This window comes from Cnephaeus nilssonii (assembly GCF_951640355.1).
Source record: "Cnephaeus nilssonii genome assembly, chromosome: 12".
NCBI lineage: Eukaryota > Metazoa > Chordata > Mammalia > Chiroptera > Vespertilionidae > Cnephaeus > Cnephaeus nilssonii.
In genome coordinates this window covers 79,456,246-79,482,403 of record NC_137083.1, presented here as the reverse complement: position 1 = coordinate 79,482,403, position 26,158 = coordinate 79,456,246, and the positions used below count along the sequence as shown (strand labels likewise).

The 26,158-nt window shown below is 61.4% G+C and overlaps 1 protein-coding gene across 5 annotated transcripts in view; it reads right to left on the bottom strand.

Moving 5' to 3' along the window:
- DPP6 (dipeptidyl peptidase like 6) overlaps positions 1 to 26,158 on the bottom strand; it is a gene marked incomplete at its 5' end in the record, with an annotated part of 648,278 nt that overhangs the window by 7,901 nt on the left and 614,219 nt on the right. For all 5 annotated transcript variants that reach the window (XM_079786477.1, XM_079786476.1, XM_079786475.1 and 2 more), the window contains 8 exons: positions 3,105 to 3,159; positions 7,448 to 7,642; positions 10,240 to 10,309; positions 12,994 to 13,092; positions 17,665 to 17,712; positions 23,206 to 23,324; positions 23,848 to 23,895; positions 25,662 to 25,753. In XM_079786477.1, coding sequence (XP_079642603.1) covers positions 3,105 to 3,159; positions 7,448 to 7,642; positions 10,240 to 10,309; positions 12,994 to 13,092; positions 17,665 to 17,712; positions 23,206 to 23,324; positions 23,848 to 23,895; positions 25,662 to 25,753 — 726 coding nt within the window. The remainder of the gene's footprint in view (positions 1 to 3,104; positions 3,160 to 7,447; positions 7,643 to 10,239; positions 10,310 to 12,993; positions 13,093 to 17,664; positions 17,713 to 23,205; positions 23,325 to 23,847; positions 23,896 to 25,661; positions 25,754 to 26,158) is intronic.

Below are 26,158 nucleotides of genomic sequence, written 5' to 3'. Positions count from 1 at the left end.
TCTATATCTATAAAAGGCTAAGTTGACTTGAGCATGTGCCATACATATAAAGCTCTTGCTGGTGCCAATCGCATGGGTGTATTTCGATCTGTCATTGTCGATTGTGAATTTGGTTGACACCTCTATTATAGAGAAAGGGCGAATAGCAATATTAAAGTATTTCTTCTGATTAATTTCTGTTCAATGTTAAGGAATTTGTGCACGGGCCACTAGTATTATATATAAACTAGAGGCCTGGTGCACGAAATTTGTGCAGGGCGGGGGGTGTCCCTCAGCCCAGCCTGCACTCTCTCCAATCTGGAACCCCTCGAGGGATGTCCGACTGCCTGTTTAGGCCCGGCCCCGGTGGGATCGGGCCTAAACGGGCAGTCGGACATCCCTCTCACAATCCAGGACTGCTGGCTCCCAACTGCTCGCCTGCCTGCCTTCCTGATTGCCCCTAACCGCTTCTGCCTGCCAGCCTGATCACCCCCTAACCACTCCACTGCCAGCCTGATTGATGCCTAACTGCTCCCCTGCCAGCCTGTTTGCCCCCAACTTTCCTCCTCTGCCAGCCTGGTCACCCCTAACTGCCCTCCCCTGCAGGGTTGATCGCCTCCAACTGCCCTCCATTGCAGGCCTGGTCCCTCTCAACTGCCCTCCCTTGCAGGCCTGGTGCCTCCCAACTGCCCGCCCCTGCTGGCCATCTTGTGGTGGCCATCTTGTGTCCACATGGGGGCAGGATCTTTGACCACATGGGGGCAGCCATATTGTGTGTTGGAGTGATGGTCAATCTGCATATTACTCTTTTATTAGATAGGATAGAGGCCTGGTGCATGGGTGGGGGCCAGCTGGTTTTCCCTGAAGGGTGTCTCGGATCAGGGTGGGGGTTCCCTTGGGGCGTGGGGTGGCCTGAGTGAGGGGCCTGTGGTGGTTTGCAGGCCGGCCACACACCCTGGTGACCCAAGAGGAGGCCCTGGTATCTGGAATTTATTTACCTTCTACAATTGAAACTTTGTAGCCTGGAGCAGAGCCAAGCCTCCTGCTCACTCCGTAGCCAGCAGCCATTTCTTTTGGGGTTTATGTACCTTCTATAATTGAAACTTTGTGGCCTTAAGCAGAGGCCTGGGCCAGCCAGGGTGTGTGGAAAGCTTTGCTTCTTCCACTGCTGGGGGAAACCCTTGCCTCCTGCTCTTTTCAGCTCCATAGCTGCCGCCATTTCTGTTTGGATTTGTTTACCTTCTATAATAGAAACTTTGTAGCCTTGAGTGGCGGTCTAGGCCAGCAAGGGCAGGTGGAAAGCTTGACTTCCTCTGTTGCCTGGGAAACCCAAGCCTCCCTCCCGCTCTCTGTGGCTGTAGCCATCTTGGTTGGGTTTATTTGCATATTTGCTCCTGATTGGCTGGTGGGCATGGCTTGTGGGCGTGGCTTGTGGGTGTAGCGGAGTTAGGGTCAATTGCATATTACTCTTTTATTAGGTAGGAAGTGTCCCTTCAATGACGGAGGAATATCTTGTCTGATGACAGCAGATCTTTTTGGTTACTGCCAAATACCATGCATTGTCAGTGGAACCTATGTCCTCAAGCCATTCTGCAGTTCGTTCTTAACAAGCACAGCTGCCCACCCCCCCACGTGCTGGGAGGCCCTGGCAGCGGGGACGGCCCTCCCTGCCGGGGTCAGACCCTCTCTGGAGACAGCTCTGCTGTGTCTTACAGAACTAAACTCTCACCACGTGACCCGCCTGGGTATTTGCCCAAAGGAGTTGCAAACGTATGTCCACACAAAACCGGCACACAGCTGCTTACAGCAGCCTTTTCGTAATTGCTAACCAGGATGCCTTCAGCAGGTGAGTGATGGGTCCATCCTGACCTGGACCGTGCTCACACTGAAAAGAAATGAGCTACGGCGCCTGAAAGGACAGGGAGGAACCCGAGACGCGCTCTCCTCCGCCCGCTGGAGCAGCACTGCCTGGCTTCTCAGGCTGTGGAACTCACGTGGCTTCCGCATCCTCATTGGATTGTAATTAGCGAAAAAAGCCAGCCAGAGAAAGACAAGCGTCACATGACCTCACTCACATGTGGAATCTAATGAACAACATAAACTGATGAACAAAAATAGACCCAGAGACATGGGAGCATGGAACAGAGTGCGGAATCTCGGAGGGAAGGCGGGGGAGGGTGGGCGGGTGGGAGGTGATCAAACAAAGACCTTGCCTGCATATAGGCATGGCCCATGGACACAGACAATAGGGTGCTGAAGGCCTGGGGCGGGGGGCAGGGGGCGGGCTGGGAGAGATGAATGGGGGATAAGGGGGACATATGTAATACTTTCAACAATAAAGATTAAAAAAATAAAACAGATTGTAATTTTAATATAGTGAGCCCCCACATTGTTGGTGGAGAGATGGTGATGGATGCATGTTTACCCTCTGGCGTGGCTGAAGTTTGATACCCTTTTCAAGTCTGGTGGAGAGCAAGAACATGGCGGCCGGTGCCAAGGCCATGGCCGGCGCAGCTGCCAGCGGAGGACGCCCCAGAAGAGGCACAGCCTCACCAGGAGGAAGGCCGCCCGGTGGGGTGAGCAGGACGAGTGGGTGCAGCACAGGGGATTTCAGGGCCATGAAACCCTCCGGTCAGCACGTGTCTGTCCTGACCCATAGCATGATCAGCACCGGGCGTGAGCCCTCATGCGGACCGTGGGCTTCGGGCGACATGACGTGTGGGTGGAGGGCCACCAAGGAATAAGGTACCACCTGGGGGGGGGTGCTGACAGTGGGGCATCTCTGCACCTTACTCCCAATTTAGCTGTGAGCCGAGCACTTCTTCAGAAGACGAAGCCTGCGGAGTGGGTTTTTCCCAGAGAGCCCCATGGCCCACCAGGGTCTGCCGAGAGCAGCGTCCCACGGGGTGGTCTGTCCACGAGCCAGAGTCCACAGATCCCGGCGGCCGTGGCCCTCCCCGCTCCCGGAACCCCAGGGAGCCCCCAGCGCCACCCTCACATGTACAAAGTGCTCACACTGCTCCACCCGAGACGTTCCAGTGAACCTGACCCAGGCCTGGGGGTGGGGCGTGCCAGTCCCCATCCTGAATGTCAGGGTTGATCAGGCAAAGGACAGCGCAGCTTACCTGCCCGAACACGGCCACGCGCGTCCTGTCAATGTACGACTCCTTCAGCATCCTCCTGCGGAGCCGAGAGGAGAAGGGTTAGTCACAGCGTGGTGGCGCCGGCTGTGCACGTGCCACTGCGAGGTGCCTTGGGAGACCTCTGGAGGACGTCCAGGCCCTGCGCTTGCGGGAGCCCTGAGTGCAGAGCCGCCAGGCCCGGGGGCTCCAGGTCCCAGGGGTCCCTGCCCTCCTGTGCCACCTTCACTCAGACCATGGGACTCCCAACCACCCAATGCTGGGAGGGGCTCCGGGGTCACCGGGGTCAAAGGGGGCTCCAGCTCTGTGTGCAGGGCTGGGGGTCAGGGAGCTGGGCTCCCCGCACCTGAGGCGTCCTCTGTCCCCAGCTCCTGGCAGGGGCTCCCCGCCTCGTGCTTCCTTTAGTCACTGCTCCTCAAATTACAGTTTGAGTGTTTCTAGCACCCTCCTAGTCCGCCTGCCCCTCCTGCCCCTCACGGCCCCCGCCTGTGCCCAGCATGACCCCACCTTTGCTCCCAAAACGTTCTGTTTGGAATGGGCATCCCATCACCTGCTGGCAAAGCCCTGCCCGTCCTTGGGGTGAGGGCTGGCCCCAGGAGCCCGCCCACTGCCTCCTCTGTCTGACCCAGCGTGTGACCCGGGGCTGTGCCCGCGCCAGCTGTTCCCATGACCGCCACTTCCCTTGCTCAGGGGCTGGGCCTGTGTAGGGACTTTGCGCTTGTCACCTGAGGAGGACAGTGCCACGTGGGCCCCAGGATGAAAGCAGGAGGGGGAGGATGATGGGGGACCGTGGGACGATCGGGAGCTGGGTGCTGGCCTGGCCTTGTGGTGTCTTAAATGAAAGGGCTCTCTCTCTGACACATGAAAGCACAGACCTGAACCCTACACAGAGCTTAGCCGAGTTTTCTTGGACTTGAACTTTTAGGCCTCAGCTTCCTGAAAGCCCGCATGCATATGGTGGCTGTGGGAGTGCGGTGGCCGTGGGAGTGCAGTGGCCGTGGGTGTGCGGTGGCTGTGAGAGTGTGGTGTCCATGGGTGTGCAGTGGCTGTGGGAGTGTGGTGGCCGTGGGTGTGCGGTGGCTGTGAGAGTGTGGTGTCCATGGGTGTGCAGTGGCTGTGGGAGTGTGGTGGCCGTGGGTGTGCGGTGGCTGTGAGAGTGTGGTGTCCATGGGTGTGCAGTGGCTGTGGGAGTGTGGTGGCCGTGGGTGTGCGGTGGCTGTGAGAGTGTGGTGTCCATGGGTGTGCAGTGGCCGTGGGAGTGCGGTGGCTGTGGGAGTGCGGTGGCTGTGGGTGTGCGGTGGCTGTGGGTGTGCGGTGGCCATGGGTGTGCGGTGGCTGTGGGTGTGCGGTGGCCATGGGTGTGCAGTGGCCGTGGGGTGTGGTGGCCGTGGGGTGCGGTGGCCGTGGGTGTGCGGTGGCTGTGAGAGTGTGGTGTCCATGGGTGTGCGGTGGCCGTGGGGTGCGGTGGCCGTGGGTGTGTAGTGGCTGTGGGTTTGCAGTGGCCGTGGGAGTGCGGTGGCTGTGGAGTGCGGTGGCCGTGGGTGTGCAGTGGCTGTGGGTTTGCGGTGGCCGTGGGTGTGCGGTGGCTGTGGGTGTGTAGTGGCTGTGGGTTTGCAGTGGCCGTGGGAGTGCGGTGGCCGTGGAGTGTGGTGGCTGTGGGTGTGCGGTGGCCGTGGGTGTGCGGTGGCCGTGGGGTGTGGTGGCTGTGGGTGTGCGGTGGCCGTGGGTGTGCAGTGGCCATGGGTGTGCGGTGGCCGTGGGGTGCGGTGGCCGTGGGTGTGCAGTGGCCGTGGGTGTGCGGTGGCCGTGGGTGTGCGGTGGCCGTGGGAGTGCGGTGGCCGTGGGTGTGCGGTGGCTGTGGGAGTGCGGTGGCCGTGGGTGTGCGGTGGCCATGGGTGTGCGGTGGCCGTGGGTGTGCAGTGGCTGTGGGAGTGCGGTGGCCGTGGGTGTGCGGTGGCTGTGGGTGTGCGGTGGCTGTGGGAGTGCGGTGGCCGTGGGTGTGCGGTGGCCATGGGTGTGCGGTGGCCGTGGGTGTGCAGTGGCTGTGGGAGTGCGGTGGCCGTGGGTGTGCGGTGGCTGTGGGTGTGCGGTGGCTGTGGGAGTGCGGTGGCCGTGGGTGTGCGGTGGCTGTGGGAGTGCGGTGGCCATGGGTGTGCGGTGGCCATGGGTGTGCGGTGGCCGTGGGTGTGCAGTGGCTGTGGGAGTGCGGTGGCCGTGGGTGTGCGGTGGCTGTGGGTGTGCGGTGGCTGTGGGAGTGCGGTGGCCGTGGGTGTGCGGTGGCTGTGGGAGTGCGGTGGCCGTGGGTGTGCGGTGGCTGTGGGTGTGCGGTGGCTGTGGGAGTGCGGTGGCTGTGGGTGTGCGGTGGCCATGGGTGTGCGGTGGCCGTGGGTGTGCAGTGGCCATGTGCTCCTGTTCCTGTGAGCTGTGGGAGGGGGACACTCGATTCTATTGACTGCTTTTCTGGAGCAGGTTCTGCTTTGATTTTGGACAGATGGCAGATCAATCCCTTATTTTTAGAAAACACTGTGTGAAATGCCTGCTGTCCCTGTCCCCGAGGCAGAGGGGACCAGCTAGACATGGCCACACGGCCACGTGGCCAGAGGACATGTGTCCCTTGGTGACTGCAGAGGCCCCTGTGCTCCACGGGGGCCGGGGGGTCAGACAGGAGGAGGCAGTGGTGGGGCAGAAAGGCACAAAGGAGGAGGGATAGTGAGTCAGGGAAACTGCTGTCAACCCTGCAGGGCAAGCCCCACGGCTACTGACGAAGTCCACTGTCGCTGCTCGCCCAGCTTGAGGCGTCTTCTGTGGTGGACACTGCTGGCCGCTGGCCTGGCACCCACCCCTCAATCTCCTTCCCGCAGCCCAGCCCAGGCCCACGGTGGACCTGCTCCCTCAGGACAACTGCCCGCATGTCCCGGCAGGTTCTGGGTTCTAGAGGGGGCAGGAGATGTAGGGAGCGCTGTACTGGGTGCTTTTGGGAGCTCCTTCCTTCCTTTCTGGAAGTTTCTGGAAGTGGTTCCCTTCTTAGCCTGCCGATGGTGGATGCAGAAGCATGCAATGGCGTGCTCCTGGCAGCCATTCTGTGCACATGAGGACAACCAGCCAGGCTGGGGGTGCTGTGATCAGCTGAGTGGAGACGCCGAGGGCCTGGGTCTTTGGCAGCGTTGTGAGGTCCTGGATCCAGCAGCCCTGAGGCTGGCCACCCTCTGAGCTTGCAGAGCCAACACCCTTCCTTACGCGCGTGCACGTGTGTGTGTGTGTGTGTGTGTGTGTGTGTGTGTGTGTGTTAATGTCCTTGCACCTTCATGGACCATGGGGTCTGCAGACATTTCTCCCTCCTCTGGGCCTGTCTGGCACACACAGGGCTCTGGACATGCCGCCCAGCGCCCACCTCCCGCCACTCCCTGGGGAGAGCGGCATCCATCCCTCACTGGCCACTTGGCGCACACCACGGCCATCCACCCTTTTAAAACGAGGGAGGAAGTGTTTTGCAAAGGTAGTGACGTGAAATCTTTTAAGCCTGAAAGCACACAGGCATGCTGGCTGGGGGGACGGGGGAGGGGCGAGCCGCACGCTCAGTCCTTCAGCCGCTTCAGGCCTCAGCTCTGGGCCCTTCGCAACGTCCAGCAGCACACTCCGCGTCCCCGCCAAGGCCCCTGTTTGGGTCTGGGCTGTTCATGTGTTCCTGCCCTTCTTGTCACTCTGAGCACGTGAGTCTGAGGCTGCGGCTGCGTGGGCCTCTCGGTGGTCTGTCTGCTGGCACTGCCACCCCCGCACCAGACGTCCGTGAAAGCGCTTCCTACCCTGCGAGCCGGGCCGGGGCAGCCGGCACAGGGCCCGAGGTCCTTTCCTCGTGGGCAGCAACCAACTCAGTCGTGACTGCGAGCGCTTATGCCTGGTGCTGAGCGGCTCCCGTCTGTGCCACTCCCGGGGCCGCCGACCCTGGCCGGTGCGTCGGGGAGCGACTAGGAGACCTGCCAGTCTTCAGGCCGCAGGTTCTCTGACCGGCCACCTGGCGGGCCTGGGCCCTGTCCTGTCACGGGGCACCCGCTGTGTGGACCCACCCTCGCTCACGTGCTCTCTCTCCTCCTTGTGAGGGGGCAGAGGTGGGCGTGGACACGGGCAAGGGCTCGGCCTCTGCACCGGGTTTTATTATTAAACCTCCAACGAGCTGGCTGCGTGAGAGCCGTGATGTGGGAGGGCTCTGCTCGCCGGCGTGCTCACTGGGACTACGCTGCCTGCAACACGTGTGCGCGGACCAGAAAGACAGCAGAGGCCGCGGCGAGGCCGCGAGGAAATGCACCCCGCCCCCTCCCGCGAGGGCTCACCGCACGGCCTCCAGCTGGTCCCTGTCCTCCGGCAGGCCCAGCCGCCGCCGCACCTCGTGCAGGAGCTTCGTGCCCTGGAAGCCGCTGCCCCGGCCGTCGCACTTGAGCACCACGGCGCCGTGGCTGCTCACCAGCACCGTCTCCCAGGTCACCGCGAACTTCTCGTCCACGCTCTGGCTGCCCGGGGCGCCGTCCCTGCAGAAGACGGCGGGCACCGGGTTCTCACCTGGAGGGCCGCGACCCCTGCGCCACCCACCCCTCCGCGCCCCAGTTTGGTCTCCCAGGTGGGTGGGGATGGCATCGTGCCCACCCCTGGGTGATGATGAACGTGTGTGCGGAGGCCCTCGGAGCGCGGGCACCGGCTGGGAGTCACCGAAGGGCCTTGGTGTGGGACGAAGACGCCCTCCGCCCGCCCGGTGGCCTTGCCTGTGTGCCTCAGCGCCCGCCAGGCCCGAGCGACAGGACAGGCTTGCTGCCCTAGTGGAACCCCTGGTCTGAAGAGTCTCTTTTCGGTAACTCGGAAGACACAGCGCCCACGCCCACCGGTGCCATTGCGTTTGCGCCTCCGACAGAGCCAGGCAGCCCGCTCCCTGGGGGGCAGAGTCCCCAGCGCTCACTGAGCCCGTCTTCCTGCCCCCACGCGGGGACACCCCCTGCTGGCGGATGGCACAGAGGCCCGGAGGCCCGGCATTCACACCACGGAGACGCCTGGCTGCAAACAGGCCCTTCCAAATGGGGACCTGCAAGTTTAGCAACTCCCCGTGCACGCGTGGGCGTGGGCGTGGGCGTGGGCGTGGGCATGGGCGGCTCCTAAATCGCTCTCCTTGGTGGGGCAGGTGAGCGGGTGGGAGGCCAGGGGCAGCGGCAGGTGGTGGCGCCACCCTGAGAGCGGCCGGTGCCGTCACTGCCCCCGGGGCTTTCTGCCAGGGACGGAGGGAGGGCAGGCGGGGTGTGCAGTGTGTGCTGTGTGTTTCTGTGTGATGCGTGCTATGTGCGGTGTATCTGTGTATATATGTGTTTTGTGTGTGTTGTATATTTCTGTGTGGTGTGTGCCATGTGGTATGTGCTGTGTGGTGTGTGTCTATGTATATGTGTGTGGTGTGCGGTGTGTGTCTGTGTATATGTGTGCAGTGTATATGTATGGTGTCTGTGTATATGTGTGTCTGTGTATATGTGTGGTGTGTATATGTGTGGTGTGTATATGTGTGGTGTGTGGTGTGTATCTGTGTATATGTGTGTGCTGTGTATATGTGTGCTGTGTATCTGTGTATATGTGTGCAGTGTGTGGTGTGTATATGTGTGGTGTGTGGTGTGTATCTGTGTGTGCTGTGTATATGTGTGCTGTGTATCTGTGTATATGTGTGGTATGTACTGTGTGCTGTGTATAGTGTGGTGTGTGTCTGTGTATATGTGTGTGGTGTGTATATGTGTGGTATGTGTCTGTGTCTCTGTGTGTAGTGTGTGGTGTGTATATGTGTAGTGTGTGTGTATGTGTGTGGTGTGTACATGCGTGGTATGTGTCTGTGTGGTGTGTGTCTGTATATGTGTGTGCTGTGTGTATATGTGTGTGGCGTGTGCTATGTATATGTGTGGTGTGTGTGTGTGTGTGTGTGGTGTGTGCTGTGTATATGTGGTGTGTGTCTGTGTATATGTGTGTGGTGTGTGTCTGTGTATATGTGTGTGCTGTGTATATATGTGTGGTGTGTGTCTGTGTATATGTGTGCTGTGTGGTGTGTGCTGTGTATATGTGAGCTGTGTGCTGTGTATATGTGAGCTGTGTGCTGTGTATATGTGTGGTGTGTGCTGTGTATATGTGTGCTGTGTGCTGTGTATATGTGTGCTGTGTGGTGTGTGGAGGCCGGCAAAGCGCTGACCTGTGCAGACAGTGAGGAAGTGGTCAGGGGCGCAGGGAACCAGGTTGGGACCCTCCGGCAGCCGTCTGGCCCCGCCTTTCATTCCCGTTGGGTGAGCGCCCTGACCCAGGAAGGAGCTGGGCCAGGTGGCCGGCTCCTCGGGCTCCCCAACATTTGTGAGGTGTGGTCCCTGTGGTCCCTGGACACCCCAGGCTGCCCCATGCTGACCCCTCCCAAGCAAGCCCGCTGGCTCCCCACAGGCAGGCTCAGGGCTCTCTCTTCTCTGCGCCCACAGGCCGGGCCGGGGGGGAGGGCGGGCGCATACAGAGATGTGCTGACCGTGAAGAGTGCTCCCTGCGGTGAGCGGGCACTGCCACCCTCAGCACCTGGTGCAGCACGGCACTGGCATGTGGCACTCAGGCAGGACCTGGTCAGACTCCGCCCTCCTCAGAGGGCAGAGCTCACCCACCTGCTCTCGCACCCGGACCAGGGCCTGCTCGGAGCCCGGGCGTGTCTGAGATGAGTCTCTGTTGGCAAATGCATGGGGTTCATGGCAGTTTTGTGGCTGGAAATGACCTCTGGCCGGTGGGTGGCGTGGGCAGTGCCAGCATTGCCAGGCCTCCCGGGGGCTCGGAGCCCCCCTGTCCTGCCAGGTGGGTCCGACTTCACCATCAGCTCTGCACACTGTCTGAGCCCGACGACACCACGGCAGCCGCCGGACGGGCTCGGACCTGCTTGTCTGTGACACCGCCGGGGCCGCCGAGCCCGTGGCCCTTTGACGCGTGGCGTCACTGAAGAGGACCTGGCGGTGGCTGAAGGCTAACCTAAGCTTTTACTTTGCAACAGCGTTTCTCCCTCCCGTCCTTTGGTTAAGAGCTCAGTCTTTATCGGGGTTCCTCAGTCCCCAGAGCGCGCCCAGGAGGAAGAGGCGGTACTCACACCACCAGGAGCAGCGGGTAGTGCGTGGTATCCGTGAAGGTCGCGGGCTTGAGGATCTGCATGGACAGGCCTGGGCAGACACAGAACACAGGCGGAGGGTCAGGGCCGCGTGACCGGAGAGGAAGGGGCCAGGGTGGCTTGGGGCTCCCTGTGTGGTTTTGGGCAAGTCACCCAACATCTTTGAGGCTCAGTGTCTCCATTAGAAGCTTCAGTTCAATCTCGCAAACAGAATGAACTGGGACACAGCAAGACTGGCTCTCTCTGCTCAGAGAGGACCCAGGCCTGGAGGGGTGGACCCTCGGGGCAGCTGCAAGTGCCATTTAGTGGAGGAGGAAGGAATGGAGGGGCAGGCGTGAGGCCCGAGGGCAGCCAGGGGGCGACGGAGACCCTGGGACTCTCTGCAGAACCAGGGCTCTGCCCGCCTTGTTGTGCACAGGCTGGCGCGGGCAGGTGCCTGCCTGTGGGCTTGGACCCCTCCACACACCACGGGAGGGCTGGCGTAGCCCAAGGCCACCCAGATCTGGTCCTTGGCAGTGTGGCATCCGTGACTGGGTGGATTTTCCTCACCAGTTTCTTCTGTCCTCCCCCAAACCTTCCCTCCCAACATAGAAATTGTTTACTGATGTTAACTACAACCCAGATTACCAATTAAATCAGAATTAGCAGCTTTCCCAGTTGAATTACTATAGGACACCCCTGCTCCCCACTGGGAGCTGCTCTGACCAGGTCTCATTCCCGATTCTGACTGAATGTTAATGGCTTGCAAATTGGGTCAATGGCCGGGGGACCGCACAAAGGCAGGCTCTGACTTTATCACTGAAATATCCATAAAACATGGTCTGCGCTGCTCCCTGCTACCGATGATAAGCCCCAAGGCCGAGCTGGCCAGGACTGGCAGCTTGCTTTCCTGAGAGTCTTTCCAGAAGGCGTGCTGCTTGGAGGAAAGCTGCAGCCTCCAATGAACAAACACAATCAACACAACACAACCCAACATGACATGACTCAACACAACACAACACAACACAATACAATATAACTAACACAACACAACACAACACAACCAACCAACCAACACAACACAACCTAACACGACACAACACGACACGACTCTACTCAACACAACACAACACAACACAGCACAGCACAGCATGGCACAACACAACAGAACTCAACACAATACAACATAATACAAGCAACACAACACAATGAACCACTCAACACAATACAATTAACACAACACAATACAACTCAACACAATGCAACACAACACAATGAACAAGGCAACACAATACAACTAAACAACACAATACAACCAACACAACCAACACAATTCAACACAACGCAATGCAACGCAACACAACACAACACAACACAACACACAATAGCAGGTCTGCAGAGCAGAGTCTTTCAGCTTCCGGGGCATCCTCACTTCCATTTGCCTGTGAGTCAAACCCCAGGCTGGGAGGAAGCTCACGCGGCAGAAGGGAAGGCTGGTAACTGGCTTCTGAAGGCCTTTTCTGCACTTTCTGAGGAGGGGATGGCATCACCTCTACTGGCCTGGGGTTTGGGGACTGTGCCTGTGATAGCAGTGTGCAGGCTGCATTGGAGAAGGGGCATTGGGTTTAGGAGATGAAGCCGAACCTCACCAAGGGATGCGATCTGTCCTCAAAGGCTGCGGTAGGAAGTGACAGGTGTGAGACAATGTGAGGGGGTTCTGGAACACTTGCTGAGCAGTGGGCAGGGGTGAGTCAGGAATTTGAAGTCTGGCCATGGAGGTCCACCTGGCGGGCTTCCCAGCGTGTTTCCCATGCAGACACACATGGCCCCATAAGGCCTGCCTTGGGCTTAATGCTCTGCCGTCATAATAAACTGTGAATGAAGTGCCCACATGTACATTTTGTACTGGATTCTGCAGGCTAGGGGGCCTGTCCTGAGGTCTGCAGCATACACGGAAGGTTTGGGGGTGTGGTCAGGACAAACATGTGGAAGGTGCTTGCTTGTGTATTTATCCATCCTCCCATCCATCCATCCATCCATCATCCATCCATCCATCAATCAATCCTCCATCATCCTTCTATCCATCATCCATCTATCTCTATCAATTTATCATCCATCCATCCATCCTCCATCATCCATCCATCCTCCATCACCCATCCATCCATCCATCCATCCATCCATCCATCCATCCATCTCTATCAATCCATCATCCATCCATCCTCCATCACCCATTCATTCATCCATCTTTATCAATCCATCATCCATCTATCCATCCATCCATCCATCCATCCATCTTTATCAATCCATCATCCATCCATCCATCCTCCATCATCCATCCATCCATCCATCCATCCATCCATCCATCCATCCATCCACCCACCCACCTATCCATCATCACTAGCAATCTAAAATGGTCTTGCTTTCTTACCTTTTGTTTCTTCCTTATAAAAGAACAGCACAAAAGCGTATATCTAGTTAATTTGAGGGTTCTCATGAGTTTGGATCTGAATACCTGGCCTCCAGGTTCTGTATGGAAGTTTGAACCAGTCAGGGATGTCATCCATGTGGGTGGGCTAGACTTCCTTTGACATATTGCCTTGGGGTATAGAGCCTTGCCAAGTGGCTTCTCTGTACCAGAATGCCCTGCACTACTCTATGTAGAAACTATCTCAGCAGGGAACAGGGCATGGGAGCCCGGGGGGCCGTTTCAGATCAGATGTTTGCTTTTCCTTTTAAAGGGAAAGACGCAGCACTTACTGTAATCTTCCATCTTGATTTGCCTATATTCCACTTTGGGCATCTGCCGGTCATTTATAGCCTTCCGTACGTGTTCATTTGTTTCCAGGTCAAACATTTCTGAAAGAGAGAAGAAAGAATACAGTCAGAGTCAGCCAACATTTATTGAAGCCCAGGTTTTCCCGTGCACCACACGCTGAGTCCTACACCAGTCCTGGAGGCGGTCCGTACAATTCTACCCCAAGGCCCAAGACACGGGACACTCAATACCTTGCTGACGGGACAGTCAGGCGCTTGGGCAGATGGAAGCTCTCCCTGCTGTGTGGGTGCCTCGTACTCTATCGGTTTGGGGATGTTTGATTTCTGGACTGCTGGTTTGGGGAAACCAATGTCGTGTGTGTGTGTTAGGACAAATGGTTCTCCAAATATAGAGGCCACAGTGTCCCAGGGAGGAAAGAACAGGAATGCGATCTTTATTGCATTTTCTAGGATAATTTAAGAGTCACATTTCTTACCTTAATCATAAGGTTATCGGACTTGGGGGCTCTCAGCATGGATGAGCATGTCAGGTGTCAGCCTGACCCTCGCCCTCACCCCCCCCCCCCCGCCCCCTCCCCTGACTGCGCGGAGGCTGTCCCCTAGGTTGTAAAGCACACAGACGCCCCCAGTGCCTGCTTCTCCGGGTGAAGACTGCCCCCCATCCACCCACTTCATTACTCTCCTACGGAAAGGGCTTTGTCACCTTATTTCACCATCTGACTGGTAACAAAAACGGTCCAACTTCCTCTTTTCTTTCTCACATCAAGCCTCCATAGGGGGCAGTCTATGGTTCATTATGAAAGGGAATTTTATCTTCAAGGGACTCTGTGTTGGGCTCATCAAATCATGTTGAAACCTTCATGAACATCTTAAAGATTAAACAGCACACACTGTGTTACAATGAATGTGGCACCATCCCTTTAAGGACAATAGGCACTCCCACCCTGAGCAGTGGTTAGAGTGTTGGTCCACACACCCAAGGGTCACAGGTTCGATTCCTGGTCAAGGGCACATACCTGGGTTGTAGGTTCAATCACTGCTCCGGTTGGGGCAGTGCAGGAGGCAACCAATCAATGTGTCTCTCTCACATTGATGTTTCTCACCCTCTCCATCTCTCTCTCCCCCACCCCCTTCTGCTCCCTCTTAAAAAAAATCAATGAGAAAAGTATCCTCAGGTGAGGATTAACAACAAGAAGGAACAAGAGGCACTCCCTGGGACTTCAAAGGCACCCAAAGCCTCAACTTCCCAGCCCCGTGGTCCTGAGCTCTCCGCCTGCGACGTAAACCAGGTGTGACAACAAAGCGCCTGGGTGCGCGAGTGCGCCTCACACTAGAGAAATGGGAACTCACAGAGGTGAGCGGAGTGAGCAGGGGCACAGGTACAACGCCTCTACAACAAGAACAGAGATGGCCGTCCCGTTCGGGGAAGTGGCCACGCTGCGGGAGAGTGGCTGGTGGCCCGGCTGACGTGGGCAGCCACATTTCCGAATGAGAGAGGCCCCAGCCGTTTTGGCTCAGTGGAAAGAGCATCAGCCCGTGGACTGAAGGGTCCCAGGTTCAGTTCTGGTCAACGGCATGTACCTCGGTTGCAGGCTTGATCCCGGCCCTGGTCAGGGCCCAGGCGGGAGGCAACCAATGGATGGGTCTCTCTCACCGCGATGTTTCTCTCCCTCTATGTCTCTCCCTCCCTCCCACTCGCTCCACAAATCAGTGGGAAAACGCCCTCCAGTGAGGATTAACAACGACAAATAGAGGAGTGGATAGAGCTCCCCCAGCTTTAGACTATGCGCTTCTCTCCACACGTGTGCATTTGAATTTGCTGACCTCCCGCCATCTCCGACGCTGACCTGGAGGAGAAACGCGCACTCCAGCTGGCCTGGAGTTAATGCGCACACTGACTTGCTACCAAACCGCGCGTTGGCCGTTCCCGGAGCTGTGGCTCGTCGGGAGCGCCGCGGGCTAACCGTGTGGATGCATTGCCTGCATTTGCGTAGCTTTCCCTGCCCTGAAATCCCACCCTCCCCGGAAAGGCACCGAGGCAGCAGGCTATTAAATTCAGTTAAATATTAGATTTCTCGTTCAATGGTTGCCCACACAGCTGGTTTTATCAGCAGAGAGCTGCTGTCCCACGGGGAGTGGAGTTAAGCCGTGCTATTTGTCCCCATAATTGCATTCACAGAGGCCCGGGCTCAGCGGAGGAAATAAGAAAAGATTGGCATGTCCCCTGAAGGACTCCGCTTTTGACTTGGGGGCCGGGGGCACCTCCAGGCTGCAGCGTACGAATGGCCACTCCTTAATTAAATGTGAGCTGCCTCTGACATTTGGGGGATTAGCTGTTATCAGATGCAGAGGAACAAAGACTGCGCCCAGGTTGCTCCCCCGGTTGTGCCCAGCGGTGCCCAGCGGTGCCCAGCGGTGCCCAGTGGCAGATGCGGTGGGGCCCCAGGCTTTTTTTCCAGACCCCGTTGGTTCGGGCACTAAGAAATGATCACGAGGCTGAATTGTGGGAAATTAGCGGCTAGAATCGTTCGAAAGCCAATAGCAACGGACAGACAGGGAGACGGGCAGCCTGTTCTGCTCCCACATTTCAGCAGGAAGACCGAGCCCTACTGTGTGTGCGTGTGCCCAGTGTGTGCATGTATGTGCCCAGTGTGCGTGCCCAGTGTGTGTTGTATGTGCCCAGTGTGCGTGCCCAGTGTGTGTGTACATGTGCCCACAGTACGTGCCCAATGTGTGTACCCAGTGTGTGTGTACAGGTGCCCAGTGTGTGTGTACATGTTCCCATAGTACGTGCCCAATGTGTGTACCCAGTGTGTGTGTACATGTGCCGGTGTGTGTGTAGATGTGCCCAGTATGTGTGTACAGGTGCCTGGTGTGTGTGTACAGGTGCCCAGTGTGTGTGTACAGGTGCCAGTGTGTGTGTACAGGTGCCCAGTGTGCATGTACAGGTGCCCGGTGTGAGTGTACAGGTGCCCGGTGTGCATGTACAGGTGCCCGGTGTGAGTGTACAGGTGCCGGTGTGAGTGTACAGGTGCCCGGTGTGTGTGTACAGGTGCCCGGTGTGAGTGTACAGGTGCCGGTGTGAGTGTACAGGTGCCCGGTGTGTGTGTACATGTGCCAGTGTATGTGTACAGGTGCCCGTTGTGTGTGTACAGGTGCCCGGTGTATGTGTACAGGTGCCGGTGTGAGTGTACATGTGCTGGTGTGTGTGTACAGGTGCCCGGTGTGAGTGTACAGGTGCCCGGTGTGTGTGTACATGTGCCGGTGTATGTGTACAGGTGCCCGGTGTGAGTGTACAGGTGCCGGTGTATGTGTACAGGTGCCCGGTGTGAGTGTACAGGTGCCCGGTGTGTGTGTATACAGGTGCCCGGTGTATGTGTACAGGTGCCGGTGTGAATGTACAGGTGCCCGGTGTGCGTGTACAGGTGCCGGTGTGAGTGTACAGGTGCCCGGTGTGTGTGTACATGTGCCAATGTATGTGTACAGGTGCCCATTGTGTGTGTACAGGTGCCCGGTGTATGTGTACAGGTGCCGGTGTGAGTGTACATGTGCTGGTGTGTGTGTACAGGTGCCCGGTGTGAGTGTACAGGTGCCCGGTGTGTGTGTACATGTGCCGGTGTATGTGTACAGGTGCCCGGTGTGAGTGTACAGGTGCCGGTGTATGTGTACAGGTGCCCGGTGTGAGTGTACAGGTGCCCGGTGTGTGTGTACACAGGTGCCCGGTGTATGTGTACAGGTGCCGGTGTGAATGTACAGGTGCCCGGTGTGCGTGTACAGGTGCCCGGTGTATGTGTACAGGTGCCCGGTGTGTGTACAGGTGCCGAGGTGTGGGGTGGGTGGGTGGTGAGGGGTGGGTGGTGTGGGTGAGGGGTGTGAGGTGTGGGGTGGGTGGTGATGGGTGGGTGGTGTGGTGAGGGGTGTGAGGTGTGGGGTAAGTGGTGTGGGGTGGGTGGTGAGGGGTGGGTGGGTGGTGTGGGGTGGGTGGTGTGGGTGAGGGGTGTGAGGTGTGGGGTGGGTGGTGTGGGGTGGGTGGTGAGGGGTGGGTGGGTGGTGTGGGGTGGGTGGTGTGGGTGAGGGGTGTGAGGTGAGGGGTGGGTGGTGTGGGGTGGGTGGTGTGGGTGAGGGGTGTGAGGTGTGGGGTGGGTGGTGTGGTGAGGGGTGGGTGGGTGGTGAGGGGTGTGAGGTGTGGGGTGGGTGGTGGGGGGTGTGAGGTGTGGGGTGGGTGGTGTGGTGAGGGGTGGGTGGGTGGTGAGGGTGGGTGGTGGGGGGTGGGTGGTGAGGGGTGGGTGTTGAGGGTGGGTGGTGTGGGTGGGTGGTGAGGGGTGGGTGGTGAGGGTGGGTGGTGTGGGTGGGTGGTGAGGGTGGGTGGTGAGGGTGGGTGTTGAGGGTGGGTGGTGAGGGTGGGTAGTGAGGGTGGGTGGTGTGGGGTGGGTGGTGAGGGTGGGTGGTGAGGGTGGGTGCATGGGTGGGGTGTGCGGCCTCCCAGCCTTCCCACCACATTGCAGTGATCCTGGCGGTGGTGGGGGCATTGGGAAGGGTGAGGGCCCGTCCACCTCTGGCTCCGAAGAGGACAACGCGCTGGTTATCTGGGGAGTCAGCTGCTCCCCCCCCCCCTCCGTGGCGGGAAGATGTGAGGAAAACCGAAGGACTTACTTTTCTGGTCTGTAGCGTTGTGCACGGTCACCATGGGGACACCAGGACCTGCCTCGAGAGAAGAGAAGCCAGAGGAGAAATAGAAACGCTGTTAGTTGATGTGAGAACAAAGGAGAATCAGGCCTGGGGCAGGGGCCTGGGGGGCAGGGGGCAGGGGGACAGGGGGCAGGGGGGCAGGGGGCCTGGGGCAGGGTGCCTGGGGCAGGGTGCCTGGGACAGGGTGCCTGGGGCAGGGGGCCTGGGGCATGGGGCCTGGGGCATGGGGCCTGGGGCAGGGTGCCTGGGCCAGGGTGCCTGGGACAGGGGGCCTGGGACAAGATGCCTGGGGCAGGGGGCCTGGGACAGGGGGCTTGGGGTAGGGGGCCGGGTGCAGGGGGCAGGGTGCCAGGGGGAGGGGGCCTGGTTCAGGGGGCAGGGGGCCCGGGGCAGTGGGCCGGGGACAGAGGGCCTGGGGCCGGGGGCCTGGGACAGGGGGCAGGGGCTGGGTGCAGGGGGCCGGAAGTAGGGGGTAGGGGGCAGGGGGCCAGGGGCAGGGGGGCAGGGGGCAGGGGGCAGGGGACCTGGGGCAAGGGGCAGTGGGCAGGGCGCCTGGGGCAGGGGGCCTGGGACAGGGGGCCTGGGGCAGGGGGCAGGGGTCCTGGGGCAGGGGGCAGGGGGCAGGGGGCCGGGGGCAGGGGGCAGGGGGCAGGGGGCCTGGGGCAGGGGACAGGGGGCAGGGGGCCGGGGCAGGACGCGGCCTGACCGCCCAGGGAGCCAGGGAGGGGCGGCAGGGAAAGGCCTTGTGCCTGTGTCGCATGTGACCCAATAAAGGACATACACTCAGGGTTACTGACCCCATAAAACATCATCGACAAAGGCCCCGCTTTGTGTCCATAGGGCTCATTTCACCTCAGACACAACCCTGCGCTGGCTTTGGGGCCCCGGGAACCACAGGTCCCGAGTCCCCCGGAGTCTCCCCGCACGGGCCCTGGGCGCTCTGGGAGACGGTAATGTGACCGGACTATTCCGCAAACAGAGGTGCCCGTCCCCCTGCAGCCACTTCCGCTGTCACCGGGCTTAGCCTGGCGGGTGCGAAGGAGGTGCATCCGGGGACAGAGGGGCCTGGGGCGCGCCGTCCACGGGCGCCTTCTTCCGGCCCTCAGCACCGGGAGCTCAGGAAGAGAGGCGTTCCAGCTCACGCTCAGGCCGCCATGCCAAGCGGTGGGCCAGTGATCCACCGCCCGCCCCTGCCCCCTGCCCTCCCCCGCCCTCCTGCCCTTCCCCCCGCCCTTCCCTGCCCTCCCCCACCCTCCCCTGCCCTCCCCTCCCCTTCCCCGCCCTCCCCTGCCCTCCCCCACCCTCCCCCAGCCTCCCCTACCCTCCTCTGTTCCCGCTGGACTCTCTGAAGGTCCCCAGTGCCCGGCTTGTCCCCACTGGGCCCGCTCTCCCCGCCGGAACCTCCGCCCGGCACTGGCAGGCTTGTCTTTCTCTTCTGTTAAGTCTCTGCCCAAAGGCCTTCTCCAGAGCCCGCCTGTGAGCACGCCCGCGTGAGCGCACTCAGCCCCGCCCGCTCCCCTCTGCACAGAGGCCACGCCGTGTGCTCAGCCGGGACCTCAGGAGGGCTCCCCGGTGTGTGCGGTAGCTCCTGGTCCTTTGCTCCTGCCCGGGGGCGAGTGCCAGAGCGTCTGGACAAGTGCGGGGAAGCGCCTTACAGCCATGCCTTCCCGTCCAGCTTGCGCGCGGGACGCGGCTGGCGCTCAGGACGTGGCCCTGCAGTGAGAGTGTGTGAGGGCTCCCAGCTGTGCAGGGGGCGGGGCGGGCCCTGAGGGCCTGGCGCACGTGGGAGAATGAAAGGAGAGAGAGGAAGTGGGTGCCGGTGAGAGGCAGGTGGGAGGCAGGTGGGAGGCAGGTGGGAGGGAGACCCTAGGGCAGTGATGGCGAACCTATGACACGCGTGTCAGCACTGACATGCGTAGCCATTTCTGATGACACGCGGCCGCTGAGGCGGCCGCATGCCGAGGATGAAACCTTTGCGAAATAATGTTTTTTCCTCAAAGTGACACACTACCCGAGTTATGCTCAGTTTTTTGGCGAAGTTTGACACACCAAGCTCAAAAGGTTGCCCATCACTGCCCTAGAGGGTGTGAGCCGGCAGGCAGGGGGGTGGGAGGGAGACTCTAGGGGGTGTGAGCCGGCAGGCAGGGGGTGGGAGGGAGACTCTAGGGGGTGTGAGCCGGCAGGCAGGGGGTGGGAGGGAGACTCTAGGGGGTGTGAGCCGGCAGGCAGGGGGTGGGAGGGAGACTCTAGGGGGTGTGAGCCGGCAGGCAGGGGGTGGGAGGGAGACTCTAGGGGGTGTGAGCTGGCAGGCAGGGGGTGGGAGGGAGACTGTAGGGGGTGTGAGCCGGCAGGCAGGGGGTGGGAGGGAGACTGTAGGGGGTGTGAGCCGGCAGGCAGGGGGTGGGAGGGAGACCGTAGGGGGTGTGAGCCGGCAGGCAGGGGGTGGGAGGGAGACCGTAGGGGGTGTGAGCCGGCAGGCAGGGGGTGGGAGGGAGACCGTAGGGGGTGTGAGCCGGCAGGCAGGGGGGTGGGAGGGAGACTGTAGGGGGTGTGAGCCGGCAGGCAGGGGGTGGGAGGGAGACTGTAGGGGGTGTGAGCCGGCAGGCAGGGGGTGGGAGGGAGACCGTAGGGGGTGTGAGCCGGCAGGCAGGGGGTGGGAGGGAGACCGTAGGGGGTGTGAGCCGGCAGCAGCCGGGTGGGTCGTGCGAGGACCTCCAAGGAGAGAGGGCACAAGGCTCCCCTGAGGAGGCAGGCCGGGGGGAGGGTGGGTCCGGGCCGCTGGTCCCTGCCCTGCGTGTGATCGATGCGAATGACATTCCCCGGGAAGCAGGTGTGCCTCTCACTTTGCGCCTGGAGCCGCGGACACTTGTGAGGGGGGACGTCGAATGGGAAGTGACCGTTTCTCCGGCGGAGACGCGTGTCCGGCTGCCCCCGAGGGCGATGGCGCCATGGAGTCTGGCCGCACCGGCTGAGCTTGGCATCTTCCAAAGCGCTCGGTGATCCTGCGGAGCGCCCGTGAGCACCTGCCCTGGTTGGCGCCCGGCGGCCTAAAGGACAGCCGGGAGGCGGGCAGCGGCCCTTGCCGAGAGCAGGCAGCGCCCGGTGCCCGCACACGAACAGGCGCAGCAGAAAGGAGCCAGGCGGGCGCCCCCACACGCGGTGGAGACGCAGAGGGTCAGTGCGGGCACCCAGACCGCGCGGTTCTCTGTTCAGACCTCGTGGGCATGGCCACCGCCTCCGCGTCGGGAGCAGAAGCAGGTCCTGTGGGAGGACACCGCGCACTCATGGCTGTGCTGCTCCGGCCGCTCTCTGCCGTGGCCATCCGTAGAAGCGGGACCTTTACACGTGGGCCGGGACGTGCAGGGTCAGCCAGGGTCACCCTGGGCCACCGGGCAGGGATCCGGGCGTTGTCCTCCCCACCCAGAGGTGCCGGAACCCTGCACCCCCGCCCCGGAGAGCGACGCAGAGGGTCAGCGTGGTGCCCATCGCCATCCTCCCGGACAGTCCCATGTGTCCCCTGTGTCCCGCGGGTGCGCTGCCCCGTGCTCTCAGCCACCGCGGCGCTCTAGGGGCCTCGCCCTTTAACCACTCTGCTTCCTTCGCCCTCAGTGAGGGCCAGGATGGACCTCAACCCCCGCGTTTCCATCTCAGGCCACAGGAGCCTGAAGTGTCCCCAGGGCCGTTCTGTTCATTCTCGCAGGGTGCGGGCACGGCGGCCGCGGTGACAGGGGTGCACGCAGGCACCACCCCCTCAGGCTGCGGGGCAGACAGGAGCAGCGGACCCTTCACCCCCACGGGCTGCGGCGGCGCCCCCATGTGGCCTGCGCGGCTGACACTCTCCCACCCCCGTCGCTGCTCCGGTGAGGGAGCTCCAGGGGGAGCATTGCCCGGCTCCAGCCCCAAGGCGGCGGTGGCGGGAGGCTGGGAGCCCGGCCCCCGAGGGGTAAAGGCAGAGGGGAGATGGACAGGAAGAGGAGAAGACCGTTCCTGACTCCCTAACTCCTGCCGAAGCGCCGCAGAGTCCCCGGGGCACGGGGACGCCTGACCTCACGGGGCACCTCATAGCCACGCCCACGGCTGGTTTAGTGTTCTGTGACTGGTCATTCTGGAACATTCTGCCCTGCAGGGTAAGCAGAGACCCAGGGCTCCCAGCACCAGCTGGGAGAAGCAAGGATGCCAGTCCCCTTGGGAAATCCGCGGTAGGAGGAGGCTGAGTGAGCGCACAGAGGTGGCGCCTGGGATGCGGAGTCTGGCTGGTGGGTGCGGAGACGTCCTTACTGACAGCTCTGGTCCCCACCGCGCCCGTCACCCGCTGTCAGCGCTGGCTGTCCCGGGACGCACAGCGGGGCCTTGATGAGCCCTCACCGCGACCTGGGGAGATGCCGCCGTCACTCCCAGCTTCAGGTGAGGATGGAGCGTGAGCCAGGTTCCCGGCACGCCCCGCATGGAGCTCGCCTGGGCCCGGGCTCCCGCTGGCCACGGGCTCTTCCACCTTCACTGCGGTCTCTCCCGCCGACAGCGGCCGCGGCGATGACAGAGGCCTCGGAGCACTTGGCAGTCAGAAGAGCAGAAATCAGGCCGCGCACTTTCCTTTAAGCCCCGGCCATTTCATTGTTTCCGTTCGACGTCAAGGTGGGGGAAGCGGTCTTGGTGAATTAAGCTGTGAATCCATGTATCAAACATCTGAAATGCAGGGTCACCGCATCCCTTTTGTTGTCTCTGTAAGGTTATGTCTTTTTTTTTTTACTCCTCATTCAAGAATATATTTATTGATTTTTGGAGAGAGAGAGGAAGGAGGGGGGGAGAAACATTGAAGTGAGAGAGAACTATGGATTGGTTTCCTCCTGTATGCGTCCCAACTGGGGACTGAATCCAAAACGTTTGGTGCATGGATGATGCTCCAACCACCTGAGCCACCAGCCAGGGTGAACGTAAGTCTTATAAACCTTTTTATTGATGGATTTTTGAGAGAGAGCAATTGATTTGCTGTTCCGCTTATTTATGCCCGCATCGGTCCATCCCTCTGTGTGCCCTGTGGGCGCTCCAACCACAACCTTGGCATGTTGGGGCGACAGTCTAACCAGCCGAGCTAGATGGCCAGGGCCACATTCATGTCTTTTTAGAAAATTGCTGTTCTTCCTGAAGTTTGGGGTGAATGATCTGTGACTCGTGTCACAGGAGAATATTCATTTCCCCCTGAGACCTCTTTTCTGTGACCTCACTCCTTAAGTTCGCCTCACGGGTCGCCCCGCGTGCAGACTCAGCCCAGCTGCTCACAGCACGTTTACTTTTTGTGGACAATGCAGGCAAACTCGGGGACAAACTGACACAGCACGGACACGACCGCCTGCGACCCTATCGGTGTGAACTGTCCCTGTGGCGCCAGCCGCTCCCGGCCGCGCAGCAGGATAAGCTCCTTCGCCCGCCTCCCCCTCCCGGGGCGCGGGGTCCCTGGGCTCAGCAGGGGCTCGGACACAGGGACGGAGGGTGGGAGGTGGGACCCACCTTCGCACGTGAGCAGGAAGAAGTCGGCGCTGTGGCTGAAGGACGCGCTGAAGTAGGTGCAGTTGCCCACCAGGTCGCAGGACAGGCACTGCCTGTTGAAGTTGTCCACCGTGCTGGCGCTGGGGGGACAAAGGCGGGCGTGAGCCCAGGAGAGAAGCCGCCCGAGGTCCAGATCCAACCCTCTGGGCTGGCGAGTGCCCGCCCCAAGGGAGTCCTGCAGCCCCTGCCCTCCCGCCTGCCTGCCTGCCCCCGGTTCCCAGCCCGCCGCCCGCACTCGCTCTGTGGCGTGGTCCCGGTCACCGCGCTGCCACACGGGCCCGACCCCCGACGAGGACAGTGCAGCGTCTGGTCAGGGAGGGAGTCGCTGTAGGCCTCCCTGACCTCCTGTGGTCTCCAATTCCCAGAGCCTGTCCGAGGCCCCTGCCCCCGAGGTCCTGCCCCCACCACCGAGGGCCCCGAGGTCTCACGGGAGAAGGGGACAGAGGGGGACTCAACTGGACAAAAGCGGAAATATAGCAAAGCGTCCAATTGGGCGGCTGAGCATGTCTCCTGATTCCCCCCCAGAGGGGCTGCTGACCAGCGCGGACCCGCCCAGCCTGGCGCCCCGAGGCAGGAGCCGCCTGCGCAGGGGGCCCTGCATACCTGTAGAGGTGGCGTCTCCGGGGCAGGTCCTCGGTGCTGAGGAAGTAGCTGCCGAGAGCGCGTGACAGGAGTTAGCGGCTCCGGGGCAGGTGTGGCCTCACAGCCAGCCCCCACCCCGCCCGTGCAGACCCTGCTCAGGGACCCCCATTCTGTGGCTACAGCAGCACTGGGTCCAGCTACGTTTCGGGCGGGGCTGAGCCTCTGCTGGCGGGGGGTCCCGCACCTGCCCGGGGGTCTGCACCTGCCCGGGGGTCTGCACCTGCCCGGGAGTCCGCACCTGCCCGGGGGTCCGCACCTGCCCACAGGCTCTGGTGTGGGGGCCAGGGCGGCGGTCATGTGCCCCTGGGTTTGGTGTGGGGGCCAGGGCGGCGGTCATGTGCTCCTGGGTTTGGTGTGGGGGCCAGGGCGGCGGTCATGTGCCCCTGGGTTTGGATGCGGAATCTCTTTACAGGATATAACCTTCCGCAGGGCCAGGGCTCAGACAGAACCCGGGGGATGCCTCTTACGGACTGATTTTCACCTCGGACCCCACAGGGGAAGCCTGGGCACGTGCCACATGACGGGCGCCTGGCTGGCAGGTGGGCCTGGACCTCATCAGCGAGCTGCATCCCAGCCACCTGGGCTGACAGCCTGGGCGAGTCCCCCGCTCGCTGAGTCTCCGCTTATTCGCGTGTGGAGTGGGGGAAGCAGTAACCGCACTGGCCAAGCTCCAGCCGAACAGGGGGCGGCCCCTGAGGCCCTGAGCCAGGGCCTGGCCTCACTAGGACTCGGCAAACGCCCGCAGGACCATGAGGCCGTTCCCGGGCTCAGCCACAGGCCTGGCTGCAGGGTCTGCCTGGCCACTGCTCTGTCCCCGTGGGAACCAGCTCCGCCCGTCCGTCTGTCCGCACGGGGAGACCAGGGCCCGCGGGAACCAGCTCCGTCTGTCCGTCTGTCCGCACGGGGAGACCAGGGCCCGCGGGAACCAGCTCCGCCTGTCCGTCTGTCCGTCTGTCCGCATGGGGAGACCAGGGCCCGCGGGAACCAGCTCCGCCTGTCCGTCTGTCCGTCTGTCCGCACGGGGAGACCAGGGCCCGCGGGAACCAGCTCCGCCTGTCCGTCTGTCCGTCTGTCCGCACGGGGAGACCAGGGCCCGCGGGAACCAGCTCCGTCTGTCCGTCTGTCCGCACGGGGAGACCAGGGCCCGCGGGAACCAGCTCCGCCTGTCCGTCTGTCCGTCTGTCCGCACGGGGAGACCAGGGCCCGCGGGAACCAGCTCCGTCTGTCTGTCTGTCCGCACGGGGAGACCAGGGCCCCGGGAACCAGCTCCGTCTGTCCGTCTGTCCGTCTGTCCGCACGGGGAGACCAGGGCCCGCGGGAACCAGCTCCGTCTGTCCGTCTGTCCGCACGGGGAGACCAGGGCCCGCGGGAACCAGCTCCGCCTGTCCGTCTGTCCGTCTGTCCGCACGGGAGACCAGGGCCCGCGGGAACCAGCTCCGCCTGTCTGTCTGTCCGCACGGGGAGACCAGGGCCCGCGGGAACCAGCTCCGCCTGTCCGTCTGTCCGTCTGTCCGCACGGGAGACCAGGGCCCGCGGGAACCAGCTCCGTCTGTCCGTCTGTCCGCACGGGGAGACCAGGGCCCGCGGGAACCAGCTCCGCCTGTCCGTCTGTCCGTCTGTCCACACGGGGAGACCAGTGTCCCGGGAACCAGCTCCGTCTGTCCGTCTGTCCTCATGGGGAGACCAGGGCCAGAACACGTCTGGAAATGGCCGGTGTGTCCAGCCCAGGAAGAAGGGCCGTCGCGCCCCCGCCACTGGGCGCCACGCGCACTCACATCTTATTCCGCTTCTCGTCGTAGGACAGGATCTGGGTCACGTCCCAGTCCCCCGACGTGATGGAGTGGATGTTGTCGCTGCTGCTGTTGGGCTGCAACAGACAGGCCGTGAGGAGGGAGCGCGGCCCTCCAGCTTCCTTCCGGATCCCGGCCCCTCAGGTGCCAGGTGCGGGGTGTCGCCCGCCACCTGTCTCTCCTCGGAGTGGCCACCCGCCCACAGCCCTCCCCTCGGGCGTCCGCGCGGTCCCTGCTGTGGTGCTGACCATGGTGCCCCCATTGCGCCCTCCCACCCGGCGCTGTCTCGTCTCAAGAGAAGAATCAGTGCTCCATATGCTGCTGGTACTATTTCTTTAACTTTTGTAAATCCAACTGGTCGTCATTGTGGGGGATGGAGAGCGAAGAGAGAAATATGGGCAAGTGGGTGAAAAGGTGAGGAGATCGAGAAGGAGAGAAGGAAGGAGGAAGGAGGGAGGAAAGGAGGAAGGAGGGAAGGAGGG